Source organism: Chiroxiphia lanceolata, chromosome 1 (assembly GCF_009829145.1).
Source record: "Chiroxiphia lanceolata isolate bChiLan1 chromosome 1, bChiLan1.pri, whole genome shotgun sequence".
Lineage (NCBI taxonomy): Eukaryota > Metazoa > Chordata > Aves > Passeriformes > Pipridae > Chiroxiphia > Chiroxiphia lanceolata.
Window position 1 is genome coordinate 150,673,058 of NC_045637.1, and position 13,163 is coordinate 150,686,220.

The following is a 13,163-nucleotide window of genomic DNA, read 5'->3' on the forward strand; positions in this document are numbered from 1 at the left end:
AAGGTTGGAAAAGACCTTCAAGATCATCAAGTCCAACCTTTAATCAAACACCACCATGCCCACTAAGCCACAGTACAAAGTGCCACATCCACTTGTTTTTGGAACATTTCCAGGGATGGTGATTCCACCAGTTCCCTGTGGAGCTGAAGTTCAACCATAATAAAGTCCATTAAAACCATACTGTATCAGAACTCTTAAACTCTTAGCTCTCCTGTGTCTTTATTTGCTCTGAAATTAACTTAGATTTAACAATATCTGTCATATTTAATAGTATTTAACATGGGAAATGACAGTAAAAATTAAGTAATTACCTTATTGTTCCTGCTATTCTTGGCCTCAAAATATTAAATCTTTTCTCATTCTTTGTAAAAAGTGAAACATTTTAGGTTTTGTTGTTCTAATAGGTAGCTGCTTTTGGAAATTTATATTACCATGGTTCTACCCCTTTAAGAACAGATTATTTCTTGTAACAAATGACACTGGATACTCCTTAAGAAACAGACAGAAACATGTTAAGCATCTGAGCTCTTTATTGAAGAATCTAAACCAGTTGTATTGTATTAGTGGTTCTGAATCCACCACAACGCTTCATCTGAACAACCTAAACTGCAAAAGAAATCAGTAAAACATTAATACTCGTTCATATTTTCTTTTTCAGAATCAATCAATAAAATGCTTCCTCTACCTTTTATTAAATGTTGCCTCATATCACTAAGAGTACTAAGTAATGTTTTCTATGACATTTAGATGATAATGAAATTTTATGTACAATGATTCTCAAGATTTTCTGGAAGCAATACCCCTTGTATAACATCCTTTGATTTTGGTAGCTATGATTATGACAATTTTCATACACTGAATGATACTAAGAACAAATTATATACAAACTTTATACACGGGCAACTGAGGATGATCTGTTAAATTCATTTAGGTGCACATATAAAGACACTTCCAAAATTCTTAAGCATAAGCAAATCCACCCAAACATGGTAGGAGGAGTATGAAGGAACAAGATTCAGGATGGGAGAGGCATAAAGGCATAAAGACAGGCATAAAGACAAATATGCAGCAATGGACAGGACTTTATTATAGGGACCTTACAGTTATTATATGGACTTCATTGTTATTATGTGGTTTCATTGTATCCACACTACACAATGCACAACCTGGGCATGCTTGGGCTTGCCATGAGTTTGCCCGCTCCCTGCTTCCCCGCTCCCCTCTCTGATAGGTTGCAGAAGCTGCAGAGGAGACAGCCACCATTCACCCTTTCCTTCCCTGGCTCCTCCCACATTCCTCCCCCTTTTGCCTGTGTCGGTATCCCAATTTGTTCCCCCGTTTGTCTGTCTCATGTTCTACCCCATGTTCTAGCCCTTTCCCCGGCTGAACTGATAAAAAATCCCATGTATGCCTCAATAAAGCATTCCATCTGCACCCCTACCTTGCCTCCAGGCCCATCCGTGCTGTGTCACGGCCACATCTCCCCTTCCAACCGGGCAGAGGAGGATGGTCCCAAAACCATCACAGTTAGAGGCTGATTATGCTCGAGTGTCCTGAATGAGCTCTATTACAGAAGGGCAGTAATTATTTCATTTTGCTACAATAAAGCCTAGTTGGAAATATTGGTTATCTCTAAAGAGATATTCATTATTCTAGAGCCTTGCGTGTTTATAAATCTGTGCTTATAACTGATCTTTTACAGATTTCTTCTCTAAACACATGAACTAGGACAAAACTGGCAGGTGAAAAAATTAATCCACCTACTCCACTAACTGAGAAAAATTTCTATGGTTTGATTTTTCTCCAATATTTATGACTTAGTTGTTCAGATCTTAATCATTTTAAGGAGAATTTGAAAATTTGAACAATCACAATACTTGAAGGCTACCATCATTATTCTAAATTTAGAGTATTATACTCTGGGACTCACATATTGTCTCCATCTGAAAACAAGTGACTTCGCTTTAAATGTCAAAAATGCTGGATAATCTTATGTGTCCAGCTTATTTGTGTCAGCAACAGCATCATAAAGTCAAGGGAGAGATATGGAAGAAACAGGCCGTGATTTATGTATCTTCCTGCCACTACTTTCATTAAGCATTGATACAATAAGCCTTTGCTTCTCCCACGTTTCTTCTCCAAAGACAGCACTGGTCTGTCTGTGATGGCATAAGAAAGATGTATTTTTGAAAGAACGCTGTATCAAATACCTCCTGAAGGCCCTTTGGATAATAACTGCTGATACCTCCTCTTGTTTTCTCTTAAGAGTGGAAGAAACTGGCTTGTCAAAAATTTTAGATGGATTGGCAACCACAATTTTTTCCTCCATTAATAATTCAAGACTATCCAAATCTCCAAATTCTCCCAAGACCCTTTTAGTGAAAGCACGCAAGATATCCAAGTGGTGGATCTTATCTCCACTCACTAGAGGGAGGTCCATGGATATGAGCTGGATGCTATTGGGCTTTGGAATGCGCAAGGGTTCTGCCAGAGCATCTGCAAAGTCTGAAAGAGCAGAATAGTCAATAAACTGTGTTGCCAGAGGATCAAATTTTCCCCAGGTCTCATAAAACATATCAAAGTCATCTTCACAAAGAGGATCTGTGCTTTCTTCAGTGGCAACATTGAAGTTCTCTAAAATGACAGCTATGTACATATTTACAACAATGAGAAATGATATAATGACATAGCTTACAAAATAAAAAATACCAAATGCTCTATTTTTGCAAGTAGTTTTATATGTCTCTGTTAAATTTAAGTTGGGAGCACATGTACCAGATTCACTTAACAAAGGGACCAGAAGAGTATCCCAGCCAGCTGATGTTGTAATTTGGAAGAGACAGAGAATGCTACCAGAAAAGGTTTGAAAGTTGAAAATGTTATCAATCCCACCTTCCCAGGGAAGACAGGCAAAGTTTGCCATGCCCACAATGGCATAAATAAATGTAATTAGGAAAAGCAAAAGGCCAACGTTGACCAGTGCAGGAAGAGACATCAGTAATGCAAAGAGAAGGGTTCGAATTCCTCTCGCTCTTCGAACCAATCTCAGGATTCGGCCAATTCGCATCAAACGAATAGTTCTCAAAAGTGTCGGAGAGATGAATTTTTGGAAGGCTTCAGAAACTCCAATACCTTTGAAGGGAGAAAGAAAACAAAATGTTGTCAAGCCATATTAGTCAAATTTTTGTGTGCTTTGTTATATTCTGTGCTTTAGGTGTCAGAAGTAACACTGACCATATTACACCACTTTCCACACAAACATCATCAATACTACACTTGCTTACAGAAAAGTTTAGGAAAAGAAAGACAAATCATAATACCTTTCAATATTAGAGAGGTATCAATATTATGCATAGTTTGGAATCTGCATCCTCCCAGCTTTCTCTAATTCAGGGTGGGTGAAGTTACACATTCATTGCTCAAGTACTTAAAAATGCTTTTAGCTCCATTCAGCTCCTGTGCTGGAAGCTGTGGGGATTGCCTCCTAGCTGCTGTCATCTGCTGCTTCTTTACAGGCCTGATCACATGCTAAATGTGAGGCTTTGACTAATGCTTGGTACTTGAAGAAGATCAGAGAAGACCATGAGGATTCTAAAGAAAAACTGTCTTTTGGTATTTATCCCCCATTACACCCCGTTCTTTGACCCTACTAACAGAGTAAGGGTACAGCAGCAATGCAAGTGATTACAAACAGAGGAGTTAAGGAGTCATCATTTTCCTGGGTTGCACGGGACAGCAAAGGATTACTGTGCTTAGGTACGAAACAGAGAACTCAGAGCAGTTTTTCTTTCCTGTCCTTTATTCTGTGATGTAACCTGAGCCTGAGTGGGAAGCACAAACCAAATAAACTGTACAAGAAACTAGAGCTATGTATGATCCTCTGCAGAGGAAATGATCAGCATCCAGTCTTATTTAAAAAGCCAAAAAAACCCAAGCCAGTTTTAATGAGACTTTTCACAGTCACAAATAGTGGCCCAGATTAGAATGGTGCTGAGCAATTACATTTTCCTGAGCTTTCTAAATCAGCAATCAGGATCTGCCTTCTTTAAAGTAGGTCCGGGAAAATCTAAATACATCTTTCTCATTTTTCAAGCAAATGTATTTTTAACATGAATTTGCTTTGTGAAAGTAAAACAAGTTACTAGGATAATGTGGAAATGGAAAGCATAAAACCAGTCTTACAAAAATTTATATACACTAACTTAGAGAAGATGTTAATGAATTAAATTCCTATTCTGTAAATTACTCAATAAAATGCATACTTAAAGAAAAGTAAAAATTGAAAACTCCATTTATCTTTTAGTACTGTGAAAAAATATAAAGGAAAACAAGGAAGGAATTTATAAGGAATCACTGAGCATATAGTCTTATTTGAAAAGCCAAAAAAACTCAAGCCAATTTTAATGAGACTTTTCACAGGTACAAATAGTGGTTCAGATTTAGAATGGTGCTGAGCAATTACATTTTCCTGAGCTTTCTAAATCAGCAATCAGGATCTGCCTTCTTTAAAGGAGGTCCTGGTGGAATAAATGCATTTTTCTCATTTTTCATGCAAATGCATTTTTTACATGAATTTACTTTTACTCTGAAAACAACAGTTACCATAACAACATGTAAATCAAAAGCATAAAAACAGTCAGACAATAATTTAAGAGCAATAACTTAGTGAAGATGTTAATGAATTAGGTTCCTATACTATTAATTACTCAAAACCCATATATTTTAAGAAAAAGAAAAATTGAAAACTCCATTTACCTTTTAGCGCTATGCAAAAATGTAAACAAAAATACAGAAGGAATTTTGAAGGAATTCATTAGCATACAGTTTAAAAAAGTACAGTGGATCTGGACTTTGTTTATCAAATATATCTAAGTGGTTACTTCATACTGAAATTTGACTCAATATTGGTAAGACACATTACCTGATTTAGTGATTGGTACTTACTAACTATTGAAAGGACCACAACACTAAGATCAAATAAGTTCCAGCCGCTTTTGAAGTAATGTTGTCTTAAGGCCAGCACTTTTGTGACACATTCTGCCGTAAATACAGCCACAAAAAAATAGTTGATTTTATTAAGAATTTCCTTGGTGCCTTCCTGGTTATTTTCTGCCATCATAACAATCATATTTAGGTAGATAAAAATCACGATGATGATGTCAAATGCTTTGTGCATTACGATATCAAACAGCAATCCCAGGAACGCATTCTGTGGAGAGAAAAAGAACTGCATTCAAATATTAATCAGTAATTTGTGCTTAGAACAAGAATTTAGGGTAATATAATTTTAACAGTAAGTTACTAGAAGCATTTTTAGGGGATTTCTTTAGATCTTCAATGAAAACTCACAGTACTTGGCTAAGTACATTCAGGTATCAAGCAAGAACATTGTCACTTACATATATACACACATCAGGAAAACATCCAGAGTACATTGTGATTGCTCTTTCAATAGAAATACTTATTGAAGCAAATATTATACAATAAGCAATTCAAATTAAAATGTCATAAGCAAGAAAAACTCCGAATAGTTACTATGAAAAGCCAGGCCTGGAATTAAATTTAAGAAACTAAAAGGAGTAAAGCATAAGATTATTTAAAAGCAAATTACTGCCATGGGGCATGTACAATTCTCTATTCATTCTCAACTGCAATAATCCAATCTAGTGGTAGAAAAAACATCATGTAACTTAACTGACCAAGGTCATGGTATGCTTATCAAATACTAACTATGAACCTTTATAAACAGGTTGTACATTTGGATAAGTCATAAATAAAATATAAATTTCCCTAATTAATACCCACAAAGAAAGACTCTTTTAAGAAAAAGAGAGTAAAATGTAAGTACTACATTGAATAAAAAAGATGATGGGCTCTAATGCAAAGTTTATTTCCCTGTGCCTGGGCTACTGAGTTCAAATATGGTCACCATCATGGTATCTCTTGCCATGTTCTATTTAAGATGGTCTCACCGATGGTCTTGGGATGGGTTTTTGAGGTTTCTTGGATCCAAGTTTTTTTAGGGCATTATAGTACTTTTTCTGTTCCTCAGTCAAAAATAGATCTTTTCCACCTAAGTAAAGGGAAAGAATATTGTTGTTCAGCTGCAGTTTAAGCAGTTCCCAAAATGAATTCCATCAGATTTCTGTAAAAAAGAGTAAGTTGCAGCTGTCCTGAGTGGAAACTAAGAGGGCACAGAGACAAACTGTGTCTTCACCATTTCTCCTTTTCCCCTTGATCTTTGAAAAGATGTACTGGAAAGAGCTGATCTGGGTCTGATCATGGAAGTCTAGTCTAGGCAGTGTTCCCAAGTCAGTTCCCTCAAATGTGAGAGCCTTTCTGAAGTTTTACAAATCTGTTTCCTACTTTAAAAATTACATGTGATTCATCAAGAAGGGAAATACTTTCTATTTTTGGGGAAGGTAGAAACAGAAGAGTATTGCTGGACTAGCAGGTAAATAGAGGATGATGGGACCCAGTTCTACAGGAGGTTCCTGACAATTAATTTCTTATTCCCATCTACACCCCCTGTATTACTTATCCCCATCTACACCCTCTATAGTATTTAGCAATCCCTTTGAACCCAGGATTCAGAAGCCACTCATCAATCATAAAAGCAATGAGTGGTCAGCATTTTGTACAACAAACACGCAACAATGTTCAGTAGGGCATCTGCAATTTCAATCACTCTGGAAAGACCTCTGAAAATTCCATTTGACTTCACTATATGGAATCAGCAGCAAAGAAATGAAAGAGAATAACTGAAAAAGAAAAAAATGCCAATCACAGCATGTACTAAGAAAAAAGTGTTAGATCCACATAAACTTCCATTAAATGTTCAGGCTTATGAACTACTTGACCACTGTTTTTTCTATCTGTTTGGATTATTGTAACTGGGACTTTGTTAGGAAAGGAAATTCTTAGAGTGAAGTTGGACTGTTGTTCCCCAAATATCCTTTCCCTGTTCAAATGCAGAGAGAATTTCTTATGGGCTTTATTGCTCTCTCTCTCTCTACCCAGAGCAGTAACGCTCTGACACTTGGTATATGAGTCAGGCTATGGAAATAAAAAGGGGTTTCTGTAGAGATTCTGTCTTCCAAATGTGAATCTTGAAATTGTAAACCTCCTGTTGGGGTCTGCTTTTTTTGAATGAGCAAGAGGTTTATTTGTTTTAAGTCTTCCAAGTGGAATAATTTACTCAATTTTCCTTTCTATTCTGGATACTTTAAGATCTAAATGAATCAGGACAGAATTCAACTTGGTTTTGGCTTCTCACTTCTGAAGCTACTCCCTCCTTCCTCCTCCTCCTCTACTCAGAACAAATTAAGGACTTGGCAGGAAAATAGAATTTACAGGTAAATTGCTAAAAGCCTTGAAGAAAAGGGGACTCCTGTTTGCAAAATGTGGCTTAGAGTGTTATTATTTTTAATTTGTCCAGTTAAACAGTTATTGCAAAATGTTAGACATCCACATGTCAAACCAGCATTCACTTAAGCAAATGGGGATTACAGGAGACACTGAGTTAGCTCAAGTAGTACTTATCTTTTTCCTTTGTTGGTTAAAATTGCTGATAACCACTCCAACAAAAAGGTTCAACATGAAGAAAGATCCAAAAATAATGAAAACCACAAAGTATATGTACATGTGTAAGCTTGCTTCAAACTTTGGCTGTTCATTGATCTGTTAAAAAAAAAGTCAAACCAGAAAAATAATATTGGTAAAAATGAGATAATCACAGCTTTACCATTTCCAATTTATAATAAGAGATCTTTTTATTGTCATGAGGGATAAATTATTTCATCTTTACCTGGATGTACAGGTAGAATCATTCTCTTGTTCTATCTTGCTACTGATTGTAAAGATAGTGACAAACAGAGCTATAGAGACAAATCCAGCTTCAGCAAATTTTTAAGTAATAAAGAACCAGTTCCAATCAGAAGGGATCCTGTGAATGCCCTGATTAAAAACAACAGCTCAGACTAAACACAATGGTGACCAGCCATTCTCTGGAATGCTGTCCCAGACAAGAGGCAATTCCAAAGCCCCAGCTCACTAAGATCAGCCCTACAAGGAACAATCATGTTAATCAGCAGCTATTTCACTGTAGTCAAGAGCACAGAGACTGAAGGAGTGAGAAAAATGTAAATTCAGTTAAACACAGAGAAGTTAAAACACACTGTCCTGGTAAGAGAGTGAGGAACAGCACATGCAAAGGGGGAAGAAATAGTGAGGGTGTCAAATCTAGGGAAGAAAAACTCCTGAAATAACTGCTCTAGCTGCATGCTCTTTCAATGCTCCTGTACACGTTTATAAAGGAAGATAATTTGCACAGTCCCTCCAAGAGCTTCTGTATTCTGTTTCCAAAAGAGACTTGCACAAAGCTTGCAACTTCTTCCCCTCTGCATTCCTGACATAGCAGGCTTCTGTGTGGTGTCACTCTACTTTGACCAGTTTCTTTTGTCTAAGTTCTAGATTTTTGGTAGTCCAAGGATTATTGTTTCACTGTGTAGTTTGATGCCTTCAACCACTTGTATTTTTTATTTGATATTCTAAACAAGGTGAAAAATTAATTATATGGATGGAAAAGGGAAGAAGAAAAGGGAAAAGAACTAAATTGTCATTTTAGTGACATACCTCACGTGAATCCACTGCTGCATACATAATATCCATCCAGCCTTTAAAAGTTGCCTGAAAAAAATGCATTTTTAAGCTTGTTATAGTTTATATATATATATATAGTTGATATATATATAGCTAATATAAATGTGTTAATAGTTGTGGAAAATGAGCAGTGTGCTATAAAAAATATATATCACTTTTAAAGATCTGCTGGGAAGGATGATTCACTGGAGTTCAGTTAAAAGAAAAAATACTTCTTGAAAACTAAACAAAGACAAACAAACAAACAAACAAACAAAAATATTTCCTAAAACAAAAAAAAAAATCATGATTCATGCAAAAAGTGTCTTAATGTTAATTCTTCTTAAAATAAATTTTTTTTTGTGAAAAATCGCAGTAAAATTTTCAGCTCAACTTGCAAATACAGTGTAAAAGGATGAAAACAATTTCTAAGAAAACAGCAAACAATTCCTTCCTGCAAGTTTTAGCAACTCTGCAGAATCACAGTATACTTTGGAGGATCCAAGGCATAGAACTTCAGCTAAAAAAGATACAGGGATAACAGCCAACTTAAAAATTGCCTTTCTCTCCTTTGTTGTCATGTTAGGCAGCTCAATAAATCAGTATCCCAATCCTTCATGACTTCTACAGAAAAAGAAAATATAAATAAACTGTGCCCTGATTTTCTTTCTCATCCACTCTGAACTAGAGAAAATGAGAATATTTTTAATTGAGTAACCTGCAGACTATTTCAGGCTTAGTGTGTTAATCAAAATTAAAACAAAATTGAAAAGCCATGAAACAGAGTTCTTGATTTTAACACAAGGTTGCATATGCTCAAGCGTTCTTTAGGAGGAACTGAGCAGATCACCAACAAGGAAAATATGTATGGAAGCTAAAAAATATCCCCAATTTCACTGGGATAAACAGAAGCATAGTGGTGTCCCATGGCTGGGCTGCTCAACCCATTTCTTGAAGAAAATAAAACTGAGAATGTTTTTATAGAACTCACCACTTGGAGCAGAGCCAAATATCCCATCCCAACATTATCAAAGTTTACAGGATAATTTGTCCATTTTCCACCATAGGACTCACAATTACTTTTGTTATTAATGAGACTGATATTTCCTTCCTGGAGTATGCACTTTGAAAATCTTTTCCCAAGCCATTTTACTCCTAAAATGTTAAATAGGAGCCAAAAGACAACACAGACGAGCAAAACATTGAAGATTGAGGGGATAGCTCCAAGGAGTGCATTGACAACAACCTGAACGAAATGAATGAAAATAATAATGAATTTTATGTTGTCATTTTCAAAAACATCTTCAAATGCAGCCATTACAAAATATTCACACTGACCCCCAATATCTTTACCTTTATCCCTTCAAATCTTGACAAAGCTCGTAGAGGCCTCAATGCTTTAAGAGTCCTGAGAGATTTCAGGCCACTCCCAGAGGAACAACGTGCCTTGCCTTCCGTACCAGGATTTAGTCCCCAGGAAACAAATGACAACTGTGTTCATAGAATTAGAATTGCAATTATTAAATGGTAAACAAATTTTCCCTTGTTTGTGTTAGCAAACAATCATTACCTGAATGGTACAATATCTTTGACCATTAAGTCAAATTAAGAAAATACACATTAAATTCAAAGTTATTGTAATTTTACTTCATTCTTTTCTAATATATATATGTAAAAGGATTTCTTCATTCTAATTTGAAATGGGGGGGCAGTTGTTTTTTGGTTTTGTTCTTTTTTATAACTGTTCATATATTTCCATGATGTGGGCGTTTTACCCCAAAAATCCAATTTCCAAGCTCCCCCCACATTTTACCTCAACACCAAAGAGAAGTTCTCAGACAGGTACACCTCAGTATGGGGGAAGGGAATTATATACAATTTATTACTATACACAATAAATACTATAGAAACTAAAAAGCAATTACATATACAACATTAACACAATCTCTACCACCCCTTGGACCCTCCCACATCAGTTCAGGAGAAGCTTGCAGGGTGATAGTTAAAAGTCTCTCTCTCATTGGGATATCAGGGAAGGGGTCTTCTCTTGCACCCCCACCAGTCCTCAGCTCCTGTTGAGGTCTCCTCCTGGGCTGCAAGAGAAACACTCGCTTCACCACGTCTTCATCATGAAAAGGTCCAAGGAGTCAGCTCTTGAGTCCTTTCTCCCTGGTTCGTGAAGGTTTCCTTCCCAGAGAGTAAGATGGTCTGTTCTCACTCTCCGGGTTGCAGGCTTCTGGGTCTCGCTCAGTCTTTTACCCCAAATAGTTTTCACCAACAATACTTTTCAACTCCCTTTACTATCTAAGTTCTTTGCCTTCAAGAAGCAACTCTACGTTTTTTCTGTTTCTAAATGCCAAAATCACAGAATCATAGAATGGTTTGGGTTGGAAGGGACCTTTAAGATCATCTAGTCCAGAATGCCAGTAGCTTCTCATTTTTCTATCGTTTTAAGTAATTTATTTTAGTTTTGTTTCTGATCACTAATTGAACTCCTTCTCTCCACTTGAAAAGGTTTTTAGAGCCATCATGGTCCTCAATGACAATGATACCTAATGGAATTTTCTTAAGCAACTTCTAGTTATTGCTGAAAATTTCCATTTAAATTTGTCCTAAACTCTGTTTGGGTTGCAGATTTTTCACCTTTTGGAAACTGTCTATCACACTTGCAGTTATTCATAATCAGAAGTTACATGTAGTTATCCAGATAGAAAATGTCAAAAATCAAAATGTATGACAAGCTGAATATAATACTTACACATACAATGACAAAGTCAAGCAAACACCAGGAATCTGTGAAGTAACTCTGCAATCCATAAGCTACCCATTTCAGAAGCATCTCCATCAAAAAGATGTAGGTAAATACTTTGTCAGCATAATCTAGGATCATTTTCACTGTTTTTCTATTCTGCAGGTGAATATCTTCAAATGCCTGGAATTTCAGAATTCAGTTTTAAAACAGGTCAGTAGTTGTATGGAAAACTACTGTTAAATTGCACAAGAATACACAGTTTGTCTTATTACAACCATTTCATATGAAATTATGGGCAACCCTTAGTTTTATACTTAGAAGTAAAAAATTAAATTGTAAAATAAGTACAGTCTCATTTTCAGGTTGTTGAAAAATCACATACTTTCAAGTTTTTATGTTTGACACTTTAAAATATGTCAGAGGATGGGCAATTGTGGCTACCACATTCTGGCTTCCCAATGTAATTGATAATTTTGAAGGTATTGGTCTAAATTCTTCACAATAAAGCCTGACTTAAACACATTAACCACTGTCTTTCAGACTCTGACCTTCCAAATGAGTCATCTTTAGTCAGCCTGCAGAGTTGTAATACACACATGAAAAAGGTATGAACAAACTCCTTACCTGGAACTGTTCATTCCTGGAGTTACAGGTTTTTGCACCTAAACCTTGACTTTGAGGTTTTAGGAAAATATTTTATTGATTACTGCTGTTCACATCAGTGTTTGCTTGTGTTTAATGCATTTGCTGCCTCACTAATTAATTTTAAATTTTTGGTATTGCCAATCTACTCCCAATTCCTTTTACACCTTGCATTATTTCCTCACCAATCCTCCACTTCTCCCCTACCCACTTCATAGAGGTATTAACTGCAGACCTGATTTGCTCCCCTGCACTTAAGACATGCCTAAAAAACCGGTCTAAAAGGTCATGGAAAAGGTGGAGCAGGAGCATAGACCACTGAAAAACAAGGAGCAGAGATGCTCCTATGTATAATCCAATAAAACTTAGCACTCCTGTTCTGCAGTGTTAGAAGACAGTGCTACTGCTTCTGGACCTAAAGGGGTCTTTCAATTGCACAACAATTAGGAGAAATGCCTCCAGAGCAGAGCTGTCCCTGTGTCCATGGGACTGTTCATTTGCGTGTGGGTAAATGAGAACTTCTGGCATTCATGTACATAAACCTATTTGCCATTTCTGACCTTTTTTCTTGAGCAAGTTTGATGTGTCCTCTGGTTTCCTGCTAAACCTTGGCTACCTTGATCTCCATCTACAGTCAAACCACTTATTCATTAGCAGTGATGTTTTTTGATAGTTCCAACTCCTTTTTTTTCTATTTTTTTGAAGTGTCTACGTACTCTTATTTGCTGTTACCTTAAAAAGTTAGAATCTACTTAAGTTCCTCACTACTCTTCCTTTGCTCTGAGCACTGAGCACGCACCATGGACTTTTCTGTGCATTCTTTCTGTCATCATCATCTCATTTAATTTCCTTTCAAGCCATGGACACCATGGTGTCCCTTTGTTCTAACTGGTTCAGACAATTCCTTATCAGCATACAACTTTATAAACAAAGAAACCCAACCAAAGAAAAAATGGACAAGTCCCTTTTTGCAAGAGGACAACAGTATCTTAGAAATGTGAAAGTTCTCATTGTCAAACATCTTCGATGACAAGAAAATGTTGTTGTTTTGTGTAATTTTTGCACCTGGGTACCAATTAGCTTTGTGTTCAACTTAGTCAGAATCTAGAGAACATTAAAGAACAACTCA

General features: G+C 36.3%; 1 protein-coding gene across 1 annotated transcript in view; it reads right to left on the reverse strand.

Annotated features, from left to right (window-relative positions):
- Window positions 1–1,389: 1,389 nt before the first annotated feature.
- Window positions 1,390–13,163, reverse strand: part of LOC116788127 (sodium channel protein type 5 subunit alpha-like) — an 86,761-nt gene continuing 74,987 nt past the window's right edge. Inside the window, exons 21-28 of the mRNA XM_032690608.1 lie at window positions 11,399–11,572; window positions 9,994–10,131; window positions 9,632–9,886; window positions 8,635–8,688; window positions 7,543–7,680; window positions 5,973–6,077; window positions 4,945–5,209; window positions 1,390–3,132 (exon numbers count right to left, since the gene is read on the reverse strand). Of these exons, the coding sequence (XP_032546499.1) occupies window positions 2,033–3,132; window positions 4,945–5,209; window positions 5,973–6,077; window positions 7,543–7,680; window positions 8,635–8,688; window positions 9,632–9,886; window positions 9,994–10,131; window positions 11,399–11,572 (2,229 nt within the window). The 3' untranslated portion in view covers window positions 1,390–2,032. The remainder of the gene's footprint in view (window positions 3,133–4,944; window positions 5,210–5,972; window positions 6,078–7,542; window positions 7,681–8,634; window positions 8,689–9,631; window positions 9,887–9,993; window positions 10,132–11,398; window positions 11,573–13,163) is intronic.